The sequence below is a fragment of the Oncorhynchus clarkii genome, chromosome 32 (genome assembly GCF_045791955.1).
Source record: "Oncorhynchus clarkii lewisi isolate Uvic-CL-2024 chromosome 32, UVic_Ocla_1.0, whole genome shotgun sequence".
Classification (NCBI taxonomy): Eukaryota; Metazoa; Chordata; class Actinopteri; order Salmoniformes; family Salmonidae; genus Oncorhynchus; species Oncorhynchus clarkii.
In genome coordinates, this window is record NC_092178.1 from 13,806,282 (window position 1) to 13,832,626 (window position 26,345).

The 26,345-nt window shown below is 48.1% G+C and overlaps 1 protein-coding gene across 1 annotated transcript in view; it reads right to left on the bottom strand.

Annotated features, from left to right (window-relative positions):
- Window positions 1-485: 485 nt before the first annotated feature.
- Window positions 486-26,345, bottom strand: part of LOC139392036 (3-hydroxyisobutyrate dehydrogenase, mitochondrial-like) — a 43,207-nt gene continuing 17,347 nt past the window's right edge. Inside the window, exons 5-8 of the mRNA XM_071139685.1 lie at window positions 16,819-16,952; window positions 16,611-16,687; window positions 2,298-2,454; window positions 486-2,062 (exon numbers count right to left, since the gene is read on the bottom strand). Of these exons, the coding sequence (XP_070995786.1) occupies window positions 1,886-2,062; window positions 2,298-2,454; window positions 16,611-16,687; window positions 16,819-16,952 (545 nt within the window). The 3' untranslated portion in view covers window positions 486-1,885. The remainder of the gene's footprint in view (window positions 2,063-2,297; window positions 2,455-16,610; window positions 16,688-16,818; window positions 16,953-26,345) is intronic.

The following is a 26,345-nucleotide window of genomic DNA, read 5'->3' on the forward strand; positions in this document are numbered from 1 at the left end:
CACGCAGGGAGAAATAGAAGTACTAATCTCAGAATGATGCCCTTATTTCCATCATTACAATGAAATGGGAGGGAAAAATCATGGCTTGGTTATTCCTTTTTTCAGTTGTGTTTTATTGAGCTGGTGTCATCTGTGCCAGTCAGACAGAGCTGGAGCAGGAATTATTTTTATAAAAAATACAATTACAGTTCAATTACGACATGTAGCCAACATGAGCCTTACTTTAAACATTTTATATTTTTATAAAGAGCAAAACAGAGAGACGTGAGATTAGGGAGCACCTCCTTATTTCTGACAGGAGTGTGATGGAGGATGTCTTCACAGGACAGACACACATTATTTCACTTTTATTATCCATTCCATGTTTCCCATGCTAATAAAGCCCCTTACATTGAAATTGCGAGACAGAGACGGACAGAGACGGACAGAGACGGACACTCTTAATGTACTAGTATACAGCAAGAAGAAAAACGTGACAGCGAGGATTCTCTGGTTCTCCTTTAATACAGTCAACAAAAGAAATATACATTATGTACATGCACACAGCGCAGGTTGGGATGGAGTCTACCCTCGGTGGCGCTTTAAACAGACATACTGCCTGTTCTGAGCCACAGACAGAAAGAAGAGGGAGCAAGTGAAGAGGAGAGAGAGAGAGAATGACATGAAAAGAGAAGTGAAAGAAAACAAGGAGAGGTACTGAGCAGAAGATAGATATTTTGTCCAACAGTAAGAAAAGCTACAGATAGAATAGTTGTATAGGTTATAATGAAATTCCAGATGTTAAACAGAAGCTGTAATTCCAGTAGAGGTATATCAAATCAGGAAGTATATCAAAGGATTCACTGGCCCCACTCCGCACGGATTGGTCAGAGTGCATAGTGACCTGGGAGCTGCCGCCAATGGCGTCTCACAGTACCAGACAGTGGTGGGTCTGTATAAAGAGAAGCGAGCATGGTGGGACCTGTCCCCCCCCCCCCCCCCCAAAACGGAACAAACACTACTGTGCTCAAGTTGAAAACACGTGACTGAATAAAACAATGAATAAATGGATGGATAATGAAGGAACAAATAATGGGAGGTTTACATCAGTGAACCACTACTACCTACCACACCCCTTCTCCCAAATCCCACCCACCAACTACCTCCTCCCCACCCCCAAAACAAGACGGGTAACAAAATGAGGAAACGTCTGATCCCATATGGTATGAAGTAATGTAATATAGGTTATCATGTGTAGAATGCTCAAGTGTGTATGTGAGAGTCTTCAGACAGGGGACAGTGGTATGCCCTTCCCTAATTGTCTTGAGCTCTATAGCATCATCATCATTATTATTCTCATTATTTCAGGCTACTGCTGAACAGGTGCGATGTGGTCAGTCTACATCTCTGATCACCCAGTCTAAACCTCAGAGCCCTGGAGGAGGAGCTGCTGCGTTGCTATTTTCTGCTTGTTTCAGGGTTTTCTCCTCTTCTCTGACAAAGAGGCAGGATCATGGGTTGTAACACATGTAACAGGCAAACTCCCGGCAAGAAAAACAAACAAAAACAAAGAACAGGAAGTACAACGTTATGCACATTATCTGATCTGTCAAAAGTCCTCTTTTAAACCTACGTATGTCATCCCCTCGACACGTTGTGTTAGACCATGAGTACCCTCCTGCCTCCTCCCTGGCCAGGGGAAGTAGAGGCTGCCCTAACCTAACCCCCAGTCCTAACCTTAACCAATAGGGGGATGAAATCATACCTGACCCTAGATCAGCAGTAAAGAACAACTTCCATCTCAAGTTCTCATACCTCTCTGAAACCAATTCTCTCCTCAGGTAAAGGCAGGGGTGTGGTGTACGGGTGGGACGTAGGGGTGTGCTGGGGGATAAGGTAAGGGGTTCTAGTCCCCCTTCTTTTCTGGCTCCTCCTCCTGTTCACGTAGGAACTGGAACACAGAGGAGAAGTCCTTGTTGGCGTAGCCGCGGGCACACATGACACGGTAGATCTGATGGGCCAGCGAGCCCAGGGGGACAGGGGTCTTAGTGTTGGTGGCTGTGTGCTGGGCCAGACCCAGGTCCTTACAGGAGAGAGAGATGGGGATGTTAGATGTGAGTTTATGTGAAGCAGAGTAGACGAGAGAGCACAGAAGGGAGGAATGAGATCAAGAGAGAGATGAAGAGGAATAAAATAAAGAGAAATAAGCAAACCAAACGTGATAGAGAAAGAAGGAGAGATGAAAAGGGAGGCATAAACAGATGGATGTACAAACACATCCAGTCAGACATAGCCAGCTAGGGTAGAACAGAACAGACCTTGGCCATGAGCGTGGTTCCAAAGCCTCCCTGGTAGTTGTTGCCAGAGGGGACTCCCTCCATGACACCTGGTACTGGGTTATACGAGTCACTGGACCAGCACCTGCCTGATGACATGTTCAGGATCTGGGCCAGCAGTTTTGGGTCCAGACCCAACCTGGAACAGAAGAGAGGAGGTTAGTTAAAGAGAAAAGGAGGAAAACAATGGAGAGAGAGAAGAAAGGTGTGGGAGTTGTGGAAGGGTAGAAAGGTAAGGGAATGGTAGGGGAAAATAAAGAAAGGGGGGGGGGGGGGGGGTGTAAAGGTACAGAGAGAGATACTGTTAGGCCAATAGAAAAACAATGATACCGTTAGGCCAATAGAAAAACAATGATACCGGTAGGCCAATAGAAAAACAATGATACCGGTAGGCCAATAGAAAAACAATGATACCGGTAGGCCAATAGAAAAACAATGAAAGGAAAGAGCAAACGAGCATGTGAAACAGAGATACTGGGGCTCCTGAGTGGATCAGCAGTGCTTGAGGCGTCACTACAGACCCGGGTTGGATCCCAGGCTGTGTCACAGCCCCGGCCGTGACCGGGAGACCCATGAGGAGGTGCACAATTATTTTTTTTTGCTGCTGATATAGTGATACAGTGATCGAGAGAGAGACAGATGTTGTAATAAAAGAGAGAAAGAGGGAGTGCGAGAGAAATAGAAAAAGAGAGAGCTGGTGACCCATGTTGAACCCAGAGCCTGTCTCTCTCTTCTCCATCTCTCAGTGTTAATGGCTGGTTAGGTGGAGGACTGGGAAATGCTGCCTAATGCAGTATTGATGTTTACCCCTCCTATCCTTAATCATGCCTCGAACATGGAAGAAAGAGGAGGACAAGTGGTGGCCAAGGAGCACATAAACCTCATTGACACACACATACACACTTCCCCAGTCATTTAAAAGAACTCTGCCTCCAGAAGCAAGGGATGAAGACAGTACTACATAGAAGGACCAATAACTACAGCATGTCACGTGACAGAGGGATGAGTATTCAGAAAGGAATAAGGTGTGACATCCTCAGGTGAACGAACACACTACACTCCTCCACACTAAACCACAACACGCCTCCACACTACACCACAACACCCCTCCACACTACACCACACATCGCCTCCACACTACACCACAACACGCCTCCACACCACAACACGCCTCCATACTACACCACGCCTCCATACTACAACACGCCTCCATACTACACCACAACACGCCTCCATACAACACGCCTCCATACTACACCACAACACGCCTCCATACTACACCACGCCTCCATACTACACCACGCCTCCATACAACACGCCTCCATACAACACGCCTCCATACAACACGCCTCCATACTACACCACAACACGCCTCCATATTACACCACAACACGCCTCCATGTTACACCACAACACGCCTCCATGTTACACCACGCCTCCATACTACACCACAACACGCCTCCATACAACACGCCTCCATACTACACCACAACACGCCTCCATACAACACGCCTCCATACTAAACCACAACACGCCTCCATACAACACGCCTCCATGTTACACCACAACACGCCTCCATGTTACACCACAACACGCCTCCATACTACACCACAACACGCCTCCATACTACACCACAACACGCCTCCATACTACACCACAACACGCCTCCATACTACACCACAACACGCCTCCATACTACACCACAACACGCCTCCATACAACACGCCTCCATACTACACGCCTCCATACTACACCACAACACGCCTCCATACTACACGCCTCCATACTACACCACAACACGCCTCCATACTACACCACAACACACCTCCATACTACACCACAACACACCTCCATACTACACCACAACACGCCTCCATGTTACACCACAACACGCCTCCATACTACATGCCTCCATACTACACCACAACACGCCTCCATACTACAACACGCCTCCATACTACACCACGCCTCCATACAACACGCCTCCATACTACACCACAACACGCCTCCATACAACACGCCTCCATATTACACCACAACACGCCTCCATGTTACACCACAACCCGCCTCCATGTTACACCACAACCCGCCTCCATGTTACACCACAACACGCCTCCATACAACACTTCTCCATGTTACACCACAACACGCCTCCATGTTACACCACAACACGCCTCCATGTTACACCACAACACGCCTCCATGTTACACCACAACACGCCTCCATGTTACACCACAACACGCCTCCATGTTACACCACAACACGCCTCCATGTTACACCACAACACGCCTCCATGTTACACCACAACACGCCTCCATGTTACACCACGCCTCCATACTACACCACGCCTCCATACTACACCACAACACGCCTCCATACTACACCACAACACGCCTCCACGTTACACCACGCCTCCATATTACACCACAACACCCCTCCATATTACACCACAACACGCTTCCATGTTACACCACCACAACACGCTTCCATGTTACACCACCACAACACGCCTCCATACTACACCACCACAACACGCTTCCATGTTACACCACCACAACACGCCTCCATGTTACACCACAACACGCCTCCATGTTACACCACAACACGCCTCCATGTTACACCACAACACGCCTCCATGTTACACCACAACACGCCTCCATATTACACCACGCCTCCATACTACACCACAACACGCCTCCATACTACAACACAACACGCCTCCACGTTACACCACAACACCCCTCCATATTACACCACAACATGCTTCCTCCATGTTACACCACCACAACACGCTTCCATGTTACACCACCACAACACGCCTCCATACTACACCACCACAACACGCTTCCATGTTACACCACCACAACACGCCTCCATACTACACCACCACAACACGCCTCCATACTACCACCACAACACGCCTCCATACAACACCACGCCTCCACGTTACACCACCACCACACGCCTCCACGTTACACCACCACCACACGCCTCCACGTTACACCACCACAACACGCCTCCACGTTACACCACCACAACACGCCTCCACACTACACCACCACAACACGCCTCCACGTTACACCACCACAACACGCCTCCACGTTACACCACCACAACACGCCTCCACGTTACACCACCACAACACGCCTCCACGTTACACCACCACAACACGCCTCCACGTTACACCACCACAACACGCCTCCACGTTACACCACCACAACACGCCTCCACGTTACACCACCACAACACGCCTCCACGTTACACCACCACAACACGCCTCCACGTTACACCACCACAACACGCCTCCACGTTACACCACCACAACACGCCTCCACGTTACACCACCACAACACGCCTCCACGTTACACCACCACAACACGCCTCCACGTTACACCACCACAACACGCCTCCACGTTACACCACCACAACACGCCTCCACGTTACACCACCACAACACGCCTCCACGTTACACCACCACAACACGCCTCCACGTTACACCACCACAACACGCCTCCACGTTACACCACCACAACACGCCTCCACGTTACACCACCACAACACGCCTCCACGCTACACCACCACACCACGCCTCCATACTACACCACGCCTCCATACTACACCACAACACGCCTCCATGTTACACCACAACACGCCTCCATGTTACACCACAACACGCCTCCATGTTACACCACAACACGCCTCCATGTTACACCACAACACGCCTCCATGTTACACCACAACACGCCTCCATGTTACACCACAACACGCCTCCATACAACACGCCTCCATACAACACGCCTCCATGTTACACCACAACACGCCTCCATGTTACCATACAACACGCCTCCATGTTACACCACAACACGCCTCCATGTTACACCACAACACGCCTCCATGTTACACCACAACACGCCTCCATATTACACCACAACACACCTCCATATTACACCACGCCTCCATACTACACCACAACACGCCTCCATACTACACCACACCTCCATACAACACCACAACACGCCTCCATACAACAAGCCTCCAAATTACACAACACGCCTCCATACTACACCACAACACGCCTCCATACAACACGCCTCCACGTTACACCACAACACGCCTCCACGTTACACCACAACACGCCTCCACGTTACACCACAACACGCCTCCACGTTACACCACAACACGCCTCAATGTTACACCACAACAAGCCTCAATATTACACCACAACACGCCTCCATATTACACCACAACACGCCTCCATATTACACCACAACACGCCTCCATATTACACCACGCCTCCATACTACACCACCACACGCCTCCATACTACACCACAACACGCCTCCATACAACGCGCCTCCATACAACGCGCCTCCATGTTACACCACAACGCGCCTCCATGTTACACCACAACACGCCTCCATGTTACACCACAACACGCCTCCATATTACACCACAACACGCCTCCATACTACACCACAACACGCCTCCATACTACACCACACCTCCATACAACACCACACCTCCATACTACACCACATCTCCATGTTACACCACAACACGCCTCCATGTTACACCACAACACGCCTCCATATTACACCACAACACGCCTCCATACTACACCACACCTCCATACAACACCACAACACGCCTCCATACAACAAGCCTCCAAATTACACAACACGCCTCCATACTACACCACAACACGCCTCCATACAACACGCCTCCACGTTACACCACAACACGCCTCCACGTTACACCACAACACGCCTCCACGTTACACCACAACACGCCTCCACGTTACACCACAACACGCCTCAATGTTACACCACAACAAGCCTCAATATTACACCACAACACGCCTCCATATTACACCACAACACGCCTCCATATTACACCACAACACGCCTCCATATTACACCACGCCTCCATACTACACCACCACACGCCTCCATACTACACCACAACACGCCTCCATACTACACCACACCTCCATACAACACCACACCTCCATACTACACCACATCTCCATGTTACACCACAACACGCCTCCATGTTACACCACAACACGCCTCCATATTACACCACAACACGCCTCCATACTACACCACACCTCCATACAACACCACAACACGCCTCCATACAACAAGCCTCCAAATTACACAACACGCCTCCATACTACACCACAACACGCCTCCATACAACACGCCTCCACGTTACACCACAACACGCCTCCACGTTACACCACAACACGCCTCCACGTTACACCACAACACGCCTCCACGTTACACCACAACACGCCTCAATGTTACACCACAACACGCCTCCATATTACACCACAACACGCCTCCATATTACACCACAACACGCCTCCATATTACACCACAACACGCCTCCATATTACACCACAACACGCCTCCATATTACACCACGCCTCCATACTACACCACCACACGCCTCCATACTACACCACAACACGCCTCCATACAACGCGCCTCCATACAACGCGCCTCCATGTTACACCACAACGCGCCTCCATGTTACACCACAACACGCCTCCATATTACACCACAACACGCCTCCATACTACACCACAACACGCCTCCATACTACACCACACCTCCATACAACACCACACCTCCATACTACACCACATCTCCATGTTACACCACAACACGCCTCCATGTTACACCACAACACGCCTCCATATTACACCACAACACGCCTCCATACTACACCACACCTCCATACAACACCACGCCTCCATACTACACCACATCTCCATACTACACCACAACACGCCTCCATACTACACCACACCTCCATACAACACCACACCTCCATACTACACCACATCTCCATGTTACACCACAACACGCCTCCATACAACACGCCTCCACGTTACACCACAACACGCCTCCACAACACGCCTCCACGTTACACCACACCTCCATACTACACCACCACAACACGCCTCCATGTTACACCACCACAACACGCCTCCATGTTACACCACCACAACACGCCTCCATACTACACCACCACAACACGCCTCCACGTTACACCACCGCACGCCTCCACGTTACACCACAACACGCCTTCATACTACACCACACCTCCATACTACAACACCACAACACGCCTCCATACTACACCACCACAACACGCCTCCATACACCACAGCACGCCTCCACGTTACACCACAGCACGCCTTCATACTACACCACACCTCCATACTACAACACCACAACACACCTCCATACTACAACACCACAACACGCCTCCATACTACACCACCACAACACGCCTCCATACTACACCACCACAACACGCCTCCATACTACACCACCACAGCACGCCTCCACGTTACACCACAGCACGCCTCCACGTTACACCACAGCACGCCTCCACGTTACACCACAGCACGCCTCCACGTTACACCACAGCACGCCTCCACGTTACACCACAGCACGCCTCCACGTTACACCACAGCACGCCTCCACAGCACGCCTCCACGTTACACCACAGCACGCCTCCACGTTACACCACAACACGCCTCCATACTACACCACAACACGCCTCCATACTACACCACAACACCCCTTCATACTACACCACACCTCCATACTACAACACGCCTCCATACAACACCACCACAACACGCCTCTACGTTACACCACGCCTCCACGTTACACCACGCCTCCACGTTACACCGCAGCACGCCTCCACGTTACACCACCACAACACGCCTCCATACAACACCACCACAACACGCCTCCACGTTACACCACGCCTCCACGTTACACCACGCCTCCACGTTACACCACAGCACGCCTCCACGTTACACCACCACAACACGCCTCCACGTTACACCACCACAACACGCCTCCACGTTACACCACCACAACACGCCTCCACGTTACACCACCACACAACACGCCTCCACGTTACACCACCACAACACGCCTCCACGTTACACCACCACAACACGCCTCCACGTTACACCACCACAACACGCCTCCACGTTACACCACCACAACACGCCTCCATGTTACACCACCACAACACGCCTCCATGTTACACCACCACAACACGCCTCCATGTTACACCACCACAACACGCCTCCATGTTACACCACCACAACACGCCTCCATACTACACCACCACAACACGCCTCCACGTTACACCACAACACGCCTTCATACTACACCACACCTCCATACTACAACACCACAACACGCCTCCATACTACACCACCACAACACGCCTCCATACTACACCACCACAACACGCCTCCATACTACACCACCACAGCACGCCTCCACGTTACACCACAGCACGCCTCCACGTTACACCACAGCACGCCTCCACGTTACACCACAGCACGCCTCCACGTTACACCACAGCACGCCTCCACGTTACACCACAGCACGCCTCCACGTTACACCACAGCACGCCTCCACGTTACACCACAGCACGCCTCCACGTTACACCACAGCACGCCTCCACGTTACACCACAGCACGCCTCCATACTACACCACAACACCCCTTCATACTACACCACACCTCCATACTACAACACGCCTCCATACAACACCACCACAACACGCCTCCATACAACACCACCACAACACGCCTCCACGTTACACCACGCCTCCACGTTACGTTACACCACGCCTCCACGTTACGTTACACCACGCCTCCACGTTACGTTACACCACGCCTCCACGTTACGTTACACCACGCCTCCACGTTACACCACAGCACAACACGCCTCCACGTTACACCACCACAACACGCCTCCACGTTACACCACCACAACACGCCTCCACGTTACACCACCACAACACGCCTCCACGTTACACCACCACAACACGCCTCCACGTTACACCACCACAACACGCCTCCACGTTACACCACCACAACACGCCTCCACGTTACACCACCACAACACGCCTCCACAACACGCCTCCACGTTACACCACCACAACACGCCTCCACGTTACACCACCACAACACGCCTCCACGTTACACCACCACAACACGCCTCCACGTTACACCACCGCACGCCTCCACGTTACACCACCGCACGCCTCCACGTTACACCACCGCACGCCTCCACCACAACACGCCTTCATACTACACCACACCTCCACGTTACACCACAGCACGCCTCCACGTTACATCACAGCACGCCTCCACGTTACACCACAGCACGCCTCCACGTTACACCACAGCACGCCTCCACGTTACACCACAGCACGCCTCCATACTACACCACAACACCCCTTCATACTACACCACACCTCCATACTACAACACGCCTCCATACAACACCACCACAACACGCCTCCATACAACACCACCACAACACGCCTCCACGTTACACCACGCCTCCACGTTACGTTACACCACGCCTCCACGTTACGTTACACCACGCCTCCACGTTACGTTACACCACGCCTCCACGTTACACCACAGCACAACACGCCTCCACGTTACACCACAGCACAACACGCCTCCACGTTACACCACCACAACACGCCTCCACGTTACACCACCACAACACGCCTCCACGTTACACCACCACAACACGCCTCCACGTTACACCACCACAACACGCCTCCACGTTACACCACCACAACACGCCTCCACGTTACACCACCACAACACGCCTCCACGTTACACCACCACAACACGCCTCCACAACACGCCTCCACGTTACACCACCACAACACGCCTCCACGTTACACCACCACAACACGCCTCCACGTTACACCACCACAACACGCCTCCACGTTACACCACCACAACACGCCTCCACGTTACACCACCGCACGCCTCCACGTTACACCACCGCACGCCTCCACCACAACACGCCTTCATACTACACCACACCTCCATACTACAACACCACAGCACGCCTCCATACTACACCACCACAGCACGCCTCCACGTTACACCACGCCTCCACGTTACACCACCACAACACGCCTCCACGTTACACCACCACAACACGCCTCCACGTTACACCACCACAACACGCCTCCACGTTACACCACCACAACACGCCTCCACGTTACACCACCACAACACGCCTCCACGTTACACCACCACAACACGCCTCCACGTTACACCACCACAACACGCCTCCACGTTACACCACCACAACACGCCTCCACGTTACACCACCACAACACGCCTCCACGTTACACCACCACAACACGCCTCCACGTTACACCACCACAACACGCCTCCACGTTACACCACCACAACACGCCTCCACGTTACACCACCACAACACGCCTCCACGTTACACCACCACAACACGCCTCCACGTTACACCACCACAACACGCCTCCACGTTACACCACCACAACACGCCTCCACGTTACACCACCACAACACGCCTCCACGTTACACCACCACAACACGCCTCCACGTTACACCACCACAACACGCCTCCACGTTACACCACCACAACACGCCTCCACGTTACACCACCACAACACGCCTCCACGTTACACCACCACAACACGCCTCCACGTTACACCACCACAACACGCCTCCACGTTACACCACCACAACACGCCTCCACGTTACACCACCACAACACGCCTCCACGTTACACCACCACAACACGCCTCCACGTTACACCACCACAACACGCCTCCACGTTACACCACCACAACACGCCTCCACGTTACACCACCACAACACGCCTCCACGTTACACCACCACAACACGCCTCCACGTTACACCACCACAACACGCCTCCACGTTACACCACCACAACACGCCTCCACGTTACACCACCACAACACGCCTCCACGTTACACCACCACAACACGCCTCCATGTTACACCACCACAACACGCCTCCATGTTACACCACCACAACACGCCTCCATACTACACCACCACAACACGCCTCCATGTTACACCACCACAACACGCCTCCATGTTACACCACAACACACCAAAGCAACAGAAAAGAGAAGGGGAGAAGTGTTAGTTTCTAAGCGTCTGGGTCTGGTGAGTAGTGCTAGTCGTTATATTGTAACAGTTTTAAAGACGGTGTAAAGTTGGCCACATGAATCCCTGGCAGCCTCACCCTGGCGGAGCTTCTAGGACAATAACTCTTCTGCTCTCAATATCACCATTAAACCATCATGGCTCCTTAAGGACAGAATATGGGCTTCCTAAGCTAGTCCTCCCCTCCCTCCCTCCACCTGGCTCTTATTCTAGCATTACTACCACAGTCTTTATTAGTTGTCTACTAACTAATTAAGACTGGGCCATTTACTCTCAACGTATTTTACACTCTCACAAAATGTCTCTCCTTTTTTTCTCCCTTTCTTTCCTCAGTCTCTCCCGGCTTGGTTTGTAGTTTCTCTCAGTCTCTCCCGGCTTGGTTTGTAGTTTCTCTCAGTCTCTCCCGGCTTGGTTTGTAGTTTCTCTCGGTCTCTCCCGGCTTGGTTTGTAGTTTCTCTCGGTCTCTCCCGGCTTGGTTTGTAGTTTCTCTCAGTCTCTCCCGGCTTGGTTTGTAGTTTCTCTCGGTCTCTCCCGGCTTGGTTTGTAGTTTCTCTCAGTCTCTCCCAGCTTGGTTTGTAGTTTCTCTCGGTCTCTCCCGGCTTGGTTTGTAGTTTCTCTCAGTCTCTCCCGGCTTGGTTTGTAGTTTCTCTCAGTCTCTCCCAGCTTGGTTTGTAGTTTCTCTCGGTCTCTCCCGGCTTGGTTTGTAGTTTCTCTCGGTCTCTCCCGGCTTGGTTTGTAGTTTCTCTCAGTCTCTCCCAGCTTGGTTTGTAGTTTCTCTCGGTCTCTCCCGGCTTGGTTTGTAGTTTCTCTCGGTCTCTCCCGGCTTGGTTTGTAGTTTCTCTCAGTCTCTCCCGGCTTGGTTTGTAGTTTCTCTCAGTCTCTCCCGGCTTGGTTTGTAGTTTCTCTCAGTCTCTCCCGGCTTGGTTTGTAGTTTCTCTCAGTCTCTCCCGGCTTGGTTTGTAGTTTCTCTCAGTCTCTCCCGGCTTGGTTTGTAGTTTCTCTCAGTCTCTCCCGGCTTGGTTTGTAGTTTCTCTCAGTCTCTCCCGGCTTGGTTTGTAGTTTCTCTCAGTCTCTCCCGGCTTGGTTTGTAGTTTCTCTCGGTCTCTCCCGGCTTGGTTTGTAGTTTCTCTCAGTCTCTCCCGGCTTGGTTTGTAGTTTCTCTCAGTCTCTCCCAGCTTGGTTTGTAGTTTCTCTCAGTCTCTCCCGGCTTGGTTTGTAGTTTCTCTCAGTCTCTCCCAGCTTGGTTTGTAGTTTCTCTCGGTCTCTCCCGGCTTGGTTTGTAGTTTCTCTCGGTCTCTCCCGGCTTGGGTTTTAGAGTGGTATGGAAATGTGGGATAAGAGATACTGTGTGTTGTTTTTAATGGAAGTCTCAGTCATGATGGCTTTTTCATTGTATGTCTGTATACTGCTGCCCCAGTCCTTCACTCCCCCTCCTCTCCTTCCATCGCTCCATCCTGCCTCAGCCGACGCCTCCCTGTCTAAGGGTGACATATGTTCGACATCATCCACCCCCCCCCTTGGCGCACACACACACACACACACACACACACGGTCTCTTCCAGTGCCTGTGTTCTGGGTCAGCATCTGAAAAGGCTGCTCTACAATAAAGAGCGTCGGAGCACAGATTGTTTGTTACAGTGGCCAAATACGTTGATTGACATGGAGCTGTTGTTCTCTGTTTAACGATAAATCAATGAACCTCCCTCTCCTATCACACACACCCTATCCTGGTAATTAGCCACAAGCCCTCCTCCCTCTCCTGCCTTTCCTATCACAGTCCTGGTTATTAGCCATGAGCCCCCCTGCCTTTCCTATCACAGTCCTGGTTATTAGCCATGAGCCCCCCTGCCTTTCCTATCACAGTCCTATCATGAGCCCCCCTGCCTATCACAGTCCTGGTTATTAGCCATGAGCCCCCCTGCCTTTCCTATCACAGTCCTGGTTATTAGCCATGAGCCCCCCTGCCTTTCCTATCACAGTCCTGGTTATTAGCCATGAGCCCCCCTGCCTTTCCTATCACAGTCATGGTTAATAGCCATGAGCCCCCCTCCCTATCACAGTCATGGTTAGTAGCCATGAGCCCCCCTGCCTTTCCTATCACAGTCGTGGTTAGTAGCCATGAGCCCCCCTGCCTTTTCTATCACAGTCATGGTTAGTAGCCTTAATGCCAGTGTTGTTCTTTAGCAGTAATGTCAATTTACATTAAGAGGACATGTCACCCTTTAACAGGATTGACACACACACACACACACACACCAGAGCAATGCCATCACAGCTAAAAGCGAAACAAATGCTATAGCTATGAAAAAGAAAACAGTTGAGACAAAGGGGGGGGGGGGGGGGGGGGGAACAAAGGTAAAACGCTAGAAGGGGGGCCTGCTGTTGTGTCATGTGCAGCAGGTGGAGGTAATTGATGATATTAACTGTCTGGTTCATTACCATTAGCTTTAATTTCTTCTCTAAACCACAGGAGAGGACGCACGCTCAACATTTATTATTAGACAGGTAACAAGTCCATCTTTAATCTCTCTTGAACATATGCTCTCCACACACACACAGAGAGAGAATGTAACTGTATATGTATTTATGCCTCCTCCTCTCCTCAGCATCCTCATTAAAAGCAGGGCTGCTCCTCAGACAGACTGTTAGATAGGAGCCAGAGAAGAAACAGACCAGAGGGAGTGGGGGATGGAAAGAGAGCACAAGAGAAAGAAATGGATAGAAAATAAATGTTAGAAACATATATAAAGAGAAAGGGAAACAGGGAGGAGAAACTAAAGGGAGAGAGAAAGAAAACCTGAGAGGGAAAAAACAGAGACTATGACAAAGGTAGTGTTTGTGTGGTTATAATTGTAATTCAGGGCCATTCTCTGATCTAAGGGAACGTCATGCACTGTCAGAGACGGGCCCAACCTTCCATCTGAAATCAACAAATTAGCTGTGTGGATGGGACAGCGTGCGTGTGTGTGTGTGGGGGTGTGTGTGGACAGGTATTGGAAAGGGCAGCTCTAGCAGGCCCTACTCCAGCATGATAAAATGCTATTACTGTTTTCCTGTAAATTGGCTCTGAGCATGTGTGTCTCGGTGTCTGTCTGTGTCCGTGTGTTTGTAGTCTGCGGGTAGGTGTGTATGTGTGTGGGTAGGTGGGTATGTGTGAGGGTAGATGTGTAGGGGTGTGTGTGTGTGTGTATGGGTAGGTGTGTGTGTGTGTGGGTAGGTGTGTATGTGTGAGGGTAGATGTGTGTAGGTGTGCGTGTGTGGATAGGTGTGTAGGGGTAGGTGTGTAAGGGTAGGTGTGTATGTGGATAGGTGTGTGTGGATAGGTGTGTAGGGGATAGGTGTGTAAGGGTAGGTGTGTGTATGTGGATAGGTGTGTGTATGTGGATAGGTGTGTAGGGGTAGGTGTGTGTGTGTGTGTGGATAGATGTGTGTATGTGTGTGGATAGATGTGTGTGTGTGTGTGTAGCGGGAACAGTGGTGTGGGGTGTAAATCTGTGTTGCTCTTTTAATGCCTCCATATTTCAGAGGCCTAGTGTGGGGATTTATGCCCCTCCGTCTCCCCACAGACAAATCAGCTGATCTAATACAGCTGCACTACAAACACACGTTGTACGTACACAATGCACCAGAGGCAAATACAGCACACACGTTTGATACAGTACTGGGTACACTAATCATATGACCGTGTATACATGAGCACATACAACTAACACACAGAAAATACACCGTCACACAAACTGCTTGACTTGAGGCCAGACACACCAGAGAGGGAAATAGATGGATACTTTACAACCCTAATAACAGCAGCAGCGATAGCAGGGCAGTGGGATGGGGAATGTAGTTTTACAGTCTTATCCACTGAGGCAGTGTCAGTGTCAGGGATATGTAGTTTGTAAGCAGGGCTGGTTTGTCAGGGCTGGGAGCAGTGCATGCTGGGATAAGTAGTTTGTAAGCAGCAGCTGGTTGTGCCTAGGCTGCATTAAGAGCTCAACCAGTGGATGTAAATGAGAGTCTCTACTCTCTTGCTACCCCTGACAGGTCTGAGACTGAATGATCTGACCCCCTCAGACCCCCCCACCAACTATCCTCCTCTGTCTCTTTGCCCCCATCTCAAAAACACAGTAAACAACAGTAAAATATCCAGCACACAGGTCCAGTTGGTGATCTGGTAAAGACGTGGTCAAGTATATCACAGTGAGACAGTGAAGGTGAATGGAAGTGACTCCAACAGATCTAGGCTGGCTAACAAGTAGTGGACTTTACCTGATTCCGAGGTTCATGGTCTCTGCAGTCCCGATCATCCCAATCGCTAACAGCATGTTGTTACAGATCTTAGCTGCCTGTGAGACAAAAAAGCGGAATTATTCAAATATGTTTCTGTGAGAGTGACCAAGTGTACAATAGTATTTGAGTGTATGAAAATGGTACATCTGTATGCAAACTTGTAAGTACACTAGAGTGTGTTAGTTACCTGTCCTGTGCCGACCTGTCCGCAGTACACCACGTTAGCTCCCATACATGTGAGGAGTTCCTGTGCTGCAGTGTACTCCTCCTCAACCCCTCCTACCATGAAGGTTAGCTTAGCCAAGCTGGCTGCTCCCACACCTACAACAGACAATACATGGTCACTACACACTAGTGTTGAACGATATACTGAAACGTCTGTACTCTTTAGATACTAGAACATGAAAGCAGTCCAGTAGTGGAATATATTTTTTACTTTCGGTACTTCTGTCTCACGGAGCATGTCTATCAGAGCAGCCGATGTCCACTTATAGCATGAGCGTGCCTGCTCCAATCATTCCACACAGACGTTAACACACTTGAAATTGCGACACAGCACATAGAAATGCTGAAACTGTTAATTACTGTTCGCAAAACAATGTCCATACAGACTAGAACACTTCACATTGAAAGATGATACTGGTAGCTTCCAGCTAACTTTCCTTGCTAGCTTACAGCTGAAGCTAACATCAAATCATTACCCGAGTACTTCGTTTGTGATAACATGCAGAACCAGAAATAAAAAAAAAATAGGCTGATTTCAAAGCTGATTGACAGCAAAACTTTCAGTCAGTCTCACACATCTCTCCCAAAGATGATTTAGTTCCTAAATGTGTGTGAATACTGGGCTCTGATTGGCCATCTTGCCTTGAATGACGTCATTATAGATCAAATCAAATTCCATCGGTCACATACACATATTTATCACATGTTATTGGACACATATTTATCAGATGTTATTGGTCACATACACATATTTATCAGATGTTATTACATACACATACAGTGCCTTGCGAAAGTATTCGGCCCCCTTGAACTTTGCGACCTTTTGCCACATTTCAGGCTTCAAACATAAAGATATAAAACTTTATTTTTTTGTGAAGAATCAACAAGTGGGACACAATCATGAAGTGGAACGACATTTATTGGATATTTCAAACTTTAACAAATCAAAAACTGAAAAATTGGGCGTGCAAAATTATTCAGCCCCCTTAAGTTAATACTTTGTAGCGCCACCTTTTGCTGCGATTACAGCTGTAAGTCGCTTGGGGTTGTCTCTATCAGTTTTGCACATCGAGAGACTGACATTTTTCCCCATTCCTCCTTACAAAACAGCTCGAGCTCAGTGAGGTTGGATGGAGAGCATTTGTGAACAGCAGTTTTCAGTTCTTTCCACAGATTCTCGATTGGATTCAGGTCTGGACTTTGACATTCTAACACCTGGATGTGTTTATTTTTGAACCATTCCATTGTAGATTTTGCTTTATGTTTTGGATCATTGTCTTGTTGGAAGACAAATCTCCGTCCCAGTCTCAGGTCTTTTGCAGACTCCATCAGGTTCTCTTCCAGAATGGTCCTGTATTTGGCTCCATCCATCTTCCCATCAATTTTAACCATCTTCCCTGTCCCTGCTGAAGAAAAGCAGGCCCAAACCATGATGCTGCCACCACCACCATCTTTGACAGTGGGGATGGTGTGTTCAGTGTGATGAGCTGTTGCTTTTACGCCAAACATAATGTTTTGCATTGTTGCCAAAAAGTTCAATTTTGGTTTCATCTGACCAGCACCTTCTTCCACATGTTTGGTGTGTCTCCCGGGTGGCTTGTGGCAAACTTTAAATGACACTTTTTATGGATATCTTTAAGAAATGGCTTTCTTCTTGCCACTCTTCCATAAAGGCCAGATTTGTGCAATATACGACTGATTGTTGTCCTATGGACAGAGTCTCCCACCTCAGCTGTATATCTCTGCAGTTCATCCAGAGTGATCATGGGCCTCTTGGATGCATCTCTGATCAGTCTTCTCCTTGTATGAGCTGAAAGTTTAGAGGGACGGCCAGGTCTTGGTAGATTTGCAGTGGTCTGATACTCCTTCCATTTCAATATTATCACTTGCACAGTGCTCCTTGGGATGTTTAAAGCTTGGGAAATCTTTTTGTATCCAAATCCGGCTTTAAACTTCTTCACAACAGTATCTCGGACCTGCCTGGTGTGTTCCTTGTTCTTCATGATGCTCTCTGCGCTTTTAACGGACCTCTGAGACTATCACAGTGCAGGTGCATTTATACGGAGACTTGATTACACACAGGTGGATTGTATTTATCATCATTAGTCATTTAGGTCAACATTGGATCATTCAGAGATCCTCACTGAACTTCTGGAGAGAGTTTGCTGCACTGAAAGTAAAGGGGCTGAATAATTTTGCACGCCCAATTTTTCAGTTTTTGATTTGTTAAAAAAGTTTGAAATATCCAGTAAATGTTGTTCCACTTCATGATTGTGTCCCACTTGTTGATTCTTCACCAAAAAAATACAGTTTTATATCTTTATGTTTGAAGCCTGAAATGTGGCAAAAGGTCGCAAAGTTCAAGGGGGCCGAATACTTTCGCAAGGCACTGTCTTTATCACATGTTATTGATTACATACACATATTTATCAGATGTTATTGGACACATACACATATTTATCAGATGTTATTGGACACACACATATTGATCACATGTTATTGGACACACACAAATTGATCACATGTTATTGGACACACACAAATTGATCAGATGTTATTGGACACATACACAAATTGATCAGATGTTATTGGACACATACACATATTGATCAGATGTTATTGGACACATACACATATTGATCAGATGTTATTGGACACATACACATATTGATCAGATGTTATTAGACACATACACATATTGATCACATGTTATTGGTCATACACATATTGATCAGATGTTATTGGACACATACACATATTTATCACGTTATTGCGGGTGAAGCGAAATTCTTGTGTTCCTATCCTCAATAGTGCAGTAACATCTAGTCAGTCTTAGTCGTGCAATTTTACATGTAACCAAGATGTTTTGTGCACTATTTCTCAAGTGAAAAATTTCTCATGAAAACAAGTCGTCTCTCGCTGAATGACAACAAATACTTAATTGAAGAATCCCTACTGTTCTAATTATTATTATTTCTTTTTAACTAGGCAAGTCAGTTAAGAACAAAGTCTTATTTTCAATGACGGCCTAGGAACAGTAGGTTAACTGCCTTGTTCAGGGGCAGGACGACAGATTTTTACCTTGTCAGCTCGGGGATTTGATCTTGCAACCTTTCGGTTACAAGTCCAACGCTCTAAACACTAGGCTACCTGCCACCCCTAGTTGACCGATCACCGACAAAGGGGTGTCCGAACTTGTGCACATTTATTTCCTGAGCCAAGCCCATGAACAGCCATCTAGATACATTGCTAGATAGTTCACCAATGACAGCCTTATTTAATCCCAAAAACATCATGTCAGTCTCATGACATTGTTGCCAGAAAGCTCTCTCAGGACAAGTACACGACTCCTCAATAGCAGTAAGATTATTTTGTTTGGTCTGTGAGCTCAGTGATAGTTTGTAGAGACATCACAATCTTTTCTGCTCTGGGAAAGGGGTGTGTGTGTCTTGATAGGACAGGAGTGTTGAGAGCGGCACACCAGAGGGACTAGGGAGTCTTTAAAAAGCCGATTGTCCCCATCATCCTGCACACGACCCCCATGGGCCTCCATCCTCCTTACGCCACCCCTTTCTCCTTCACACACACACACAAACTATACCCCACCACCAAAACCAGGCCGACAGCTGTGCCTGAGACTACCCCCCTAGAAACACCCCCCCGGGGGTATCAGTGACAGCCGTGAGGGGTAATTAACTTTACACTTTATCATGTTCAATTAGGCCTCACACACACACACTCCCCCATCCCTCCCAGTGCCTGATGGCTTAAGGAGCATTCCATGTTTTAGCAAGGACCTCTCCACCCCCCAACGGGTCCTGATGACACAGATAGATGACCAGAAACATGCCAGATTGTTTTTAACAGTTTTATTTCTGTGTTAATCTGAGGCGGAACCCTCGCTCCCAAATCTCATCTGCCACAGCCCGGCCCCTTAATAAACCATTGATTAACCCCTAAACATACATCTGTGCGCACGAACGCAGGCAGGCAAGCAAATTGTTGGTATCTGTAAGTATTCAACGAGCACAACTCTTCCATACTGTAATCCCAGTGATAGGTAAACAAATGAAAAGCACCACCACCATCATCATGCTGTGTGTGGTAAGTGGACAGGACAGGACTACACTGCATCTCACAACACCAAAGGAGCACTACGCCAAGCGACACTGTTAGGAGTGTATCAACAGTCTTAGTAATGTGTGTGTGTGTGTGTGTGTGTGTGTGAAATCAGTCTTCAGGGTGCTGTGTAGCTCTAATGAAAGGCCTCTTGATGGTGAAGGCCTAATCATGTTGCTGTTAATAATTAAAGAGGAATTAGGAGGGAGAGAAAATAGCTGAAACTACACAACTAGAAGAAGAGGAGAGAGGACAGAGTGGAAGAGAGGACAGAGTGGAAGAGAGGACAGAGTGGAAGAGAGGACAGAGTGGAAGAGAGGACAGAGTGGAAGAGAGGACAGAGTGGAAGAGAGGACAGAGTGGAAGAGAGGACAGAGTAGAAGAGAGGACAGAGTAGAAGAGAGGACAGAGTGGAAGAGAGGAGAAGAGAGAGGGGGAAAATAGATGAAACTACACAACCAGAAGGAGAGGAGGGGAAAAGAGATGAAACTACACAACTAGAAGAAGAGGAGAGAGAGGAGGAGAGGAGAGAGAGAGAAAATAGCAGAGGGGGAGAGGGCAGAGAAGAGGAGAGTGGGGAGCAGAGGCTTAATGTGTTTAGGGGGCAGGAGCAGAGATGGGAGAGGGGGGGGCTTTATGGAAAGAGTGACTGATGTACACAGTCACTGAGTTGACTGTACTGTTCCCTGTATGCGGTTGTCCTTAGGGTAATGGTATGTATACATTACCCCAGCTATCCCACTCTTACTACCCTCTCTCGGACTGATAATTAGCCGTCTGTCTGTGCACGCGCTGCAGCAGTGACAGCCTGTCAGGCCACATAATGAACCCAGTCCATACCGCAGCAGCTGACTATGGTGCACAACACACGGTCAACTCACACACAGGTCTTACATAACACATTGAGAGAGAAGGCTCTACCTTAGAGACTGAGCAATCAAGAGAATAGAGATTCTGAAGCCAATCACCATGCATACAACCATCAACAGTCACACTAATAAGGCCAATATAATGCTGACAGAACCAAAGCCAAGCAGCATTGTAAACTTCCACTGGTTCATTAGACTGGGGACAGGATCACTAAAGAGAAGACTATTGATATCACAGTCAACATGCTGATCAATATACATCTCTACACATGGAGAGGGGGAGATAAAGAGAGCAGGAGAGAGAGGAGAGAGGGAAGAAATAGCGGAGGGGAGAGGAGAGAGGGAAGAAATAGAGGGGAGAGGAGATATGGCAGAGAAAAGTAGAGTGGGGAGCAGATGGAAAAACAGAGATGGAAGGAAACAGAAATATGAGAACAAGAGATTGGGGGAGAGAGAGCAGCGGATTACTTTGTCCACTCCTTCCCTCCCTCCCTCCCTCCCCATCTCAGATGAACTAATCACCCATAATAAGCTCCTCTGATCTGTAGTGGATTTCTAGAAGTAGTGACAGAGGGATGATGAACGGTGCAGGAAGAAGAATAACATCATTAGCATAACAGAGAAGGTGAGAGAGTGTGTCTTCTTGCAAATATATTATATATATATATATATATATATATATATATATATATATATATATATATATATATATATATATATATATATATATATATAGGGGTGACCCGTGGTCCGGTCGGTCCTGTCAGAGACGGATTAAACAGGAATCCTAATGAGGCTGTGGGGGCATTGGGGAACACGTTGGGAACGTCACCATGCCCCGCCCTGTCCTATCCATTTCACAGGAAAATGACACTCCTGCATTGTTATAAACGCAACGCATTGCCCCCCAGGGCTAGCTGACGTACATATGCCCAGAGAGAGAAAGAGGGTGAGAAACAGAGAGGGGGATAAACTAAGGGGGAGAGAAAATGTATAGTAAGTTAGTGGGAGTGAGTGGCAAAGACAGAGACCAGGATAACTGTGCCTCTGATCTCTGAGAAACAATTCCCTTGGGAAAGGGCAGACAAGAGTCCCTCTTATCATGTTCCAGGGACAAGTTATGGTTGGCCAACATAAAACCCAGACACCCAGTCGAACTAGCCTGACCACAGTTCAACCACGGTGAGCTGGCACTGGTATTAATGACCGTTAGAGAGAGGGGCCAGCCAAAGCCACTCTTAGTCTAACATGGTGAGAGATTGTCACTAAATCTATGTGGGAGGCTGGGGACAAAGATATACCCTTTCCTCGTTTCCTCTCCTTCAAGGAGAGAAAGCATCTCAATACCCTAAAGAGGTTTCCTTTCCTTGTTTCCTCTCCTTCAAGGAGAGAAAGCATCTCAATACCCTAAAGAGGTTTCCTTTCCTTGTCTCCGCTACGTCAAGGAAAGAGGGTGAGACGGGGAAAGAGGGTGAGACGGGGAAAGATGGTGAGACGGGGAAAGATGGTGAGACGGGGAAAGAGGGTGAGACGGGGTGAGACGGGGAAAGAGGGTGAGGCGGGGTGAGACGGGGAAAGAGGGTGAGGTGGGGGTGAGACGGGGAAAGGAGATCAGCGCAAACTCTGGTTTCTGTCGTGTTCTAACGAGAGCTGAATTCATTTGCACTTTTTTTAATTACAGACAAATAATTAACTGAAGCGATTCATTATAGTCTTATAGCCGTTTAAATTGGAGCCCTTTTTGGAAGCGGTCGGTCTGTGTGTGTGTGTGTGTGTGTGTGTGTGTGTGTGTGTGTGTCTGTCTCTCTGTTTTTGGATGTGTGCATCTTTGTGTAAATCTGTCTTGTGTCTAAACATTACGGACAGGTGAAGACCCCAAACTTGGCCATGGTGGAGACATCAGCCGGGGCTTCTGAGGTAATATCCACAGGGTTACGAGGCTCGTGTAAAGCACTACGCACTTTAAATTGATGGTAGGGTTAAAATAAACTACATTATGAAGGCTGTACAAACACACCACGGTGGCTGTTCCCACGCTGTAGTAGTGAATGACGCATTTGAATGTGAGCCACACTGCAGCTCTTTTCCCTGGGGTTGAGAGTGGCTGGTTCCTAAAGGAACGCTCGTAACACTTCACCATCTTCATTACAACCCTTCATTTCCTTCAATAACAGTATAATCTACCGTGTTGGTGTAGAATCCATTCACAGGTTAACTACAGTGCCTTGCTGATTCTACCAGAGTAAAAAGACCTGCAAGGCAGTGTGCTGTAATTCAGGTCTTCGTAGATGCAGGAGTCCCAATTCAATTTTAAGAGGAAAACGGGCAGGCAATACAAACAGTTACAGCTGAAGTCTGAAGTTTTACATACACCTTAGCCAAATACATTTAAAACTCTGTTTTTCACAATTCCTGACATTTAATACTAGTAAAAGTCCCTCGTCTTAGGTCAGTTAGGATCACCACTTTATTTTAAGAATGTGAAATGTCATAATAATAATAATAATAATAATAAAAGAGAGAATGCTTTATTTCAGCTTTAATTTATTTCATCACATTCCCAGTGGGTCAGAAGTTTACATACACTCAATTAGTATTTGGTAGCATTGCCTTTAAATTGTTTAACTTGGGTCAAACATTTCCGGTAGTCTTCTACAAGCTTCCCACAATAAGTTGCGTGAATTTTGGCCCTTTCCTCCTGACAGAGCTGGTGTAACGGTGTCAGGTTTGTAGGCCTCCTTGCTCACAAATGCTTTTTCAGTTCTGCCCACACATTTTCTATAGGATTGAGGTCAGGGCTTTGTGATGGCCACTCCAATACCTTGACTTTGTTGTCCTTAAGCCATTTTGCCACAACTGTGGAAGTATGCTTGGGGTCATTGTCCATTTGGAAGACCCATTTGCAACCAAGCTTTAACTTCCTGATTGATGTCTTGAGATGTTGCTTCAATATACCCACATAATTTTCCATCCTCATGATGCCATCTATTTTGTGAAGTACACCAGTCCCTCCTGCAGCAAAGCACCCCCACAACATGATGCTGCCACCCCCGTGCTTCATGGTTGGGATGGTGTTCTTCGGCTTGCAAGCCTCCCCCTTTTTCCTCCTAACATATCGATGGTCATTATGGCCAAACAGTTCTATTTTTGTTTCATCAGAACAGAAGACATTTCTCCAAAATGTACGATCTTTGTCCTCATGTGCAGTTGCAAACCGCTTTTTTAAAGGCGGTTTTATAGCAGTGGCTTCTTCCTTCCTTGCTGGCCTTTCAGGTTATGTTGATATAGGACCCGTTTTACTGTGGATATAGATACCTTTGTACCTGTTTCTTCCAGCATCTTCACAAGGTCCTTTGCTGTTGTTCTGGGATTGATTTGCACTTTTTGCCACAAAGTACGTTCATCTTTGAGACAGAACCTGTCTCCTTCCTGAGCGGAATGACGGCTGCTTGGTCCCATGGTGTTTATACTTGTGTACTATTGTTTGTACAGATGAACGTGGTACCTTCAGGCATTTGGAAATTGCTTCCAAGGATGAACCAGACTTGTGGAAGTCAACAAACAAACTTCTTGGCTGATTTCTTTTGATTTTCCCATGATGTCAAGCAAAGAGGCACTACGTTTGAAGGTAGCCTTGAAATACACCCACAGGTACACCTCCAATTGACTCAAATTATGTCAATTTGCCTACCAGAAGCTTTTAAAGCCATGACATTTTCTGGAATTTTCCAAGCTGTTTAAAGGCACAGCCAAGTTAGTGTATGTAAACTTCTGACCCACGAATTGTGATAGTGTTAATAAGTTAAATAATCTGTCTGTAAACAATTGTTGGAAAAATTACTTGTGTCATGCACAAAGTAGATGTCAAACCGACTTGCCAAAACAATAGTTTGTTAACAAGAAATTTGTGGAGTGGTTGAAAAACGAGTCTTAATGACTCCAACCGAAGTGTATGCAAACTTCCCACTTCAACTGTATATTCTTGGTTTGACTACTGGAAATCTAAACGGTGGCCTTTGTTCTAATATCATCTTAATGGCAGCATTTTTCACTGAGTTAAAGGCCTAAACAATACGACACCATTTGTAACATTACAGTAACGTTCCTTCGTCCCCAACCCCTTGGGAAGACAGACTGTTTACAGGCCTTCAGTGCAGCCTCATGTAGTTCAGTGATATAATTAGACCCAATGGGAGATAGATTTTCTCAAACAAATTAAAAACCCAAACAAGAGCCATAAAAACTTGATGGATATCAAGTAAATAACTGAAATGGAGTTAGAAGAGGGACAGAGTGCTAACCAAAATCACACACACATAAAAAATCTGCACTTTCAACAGTTTATCTGCCCAAGTCACTAATGCCAGTCCTTCATTTTAAAAACAGTCTTTATCTGCTGTGCTAACGAGCTCAAGCCTGAGAACCACCCCACACTGACATGCACACACAGACAAACATCATGAAAACACCCCCCGAGACTGTAGCAGACAGGGATAAAGGG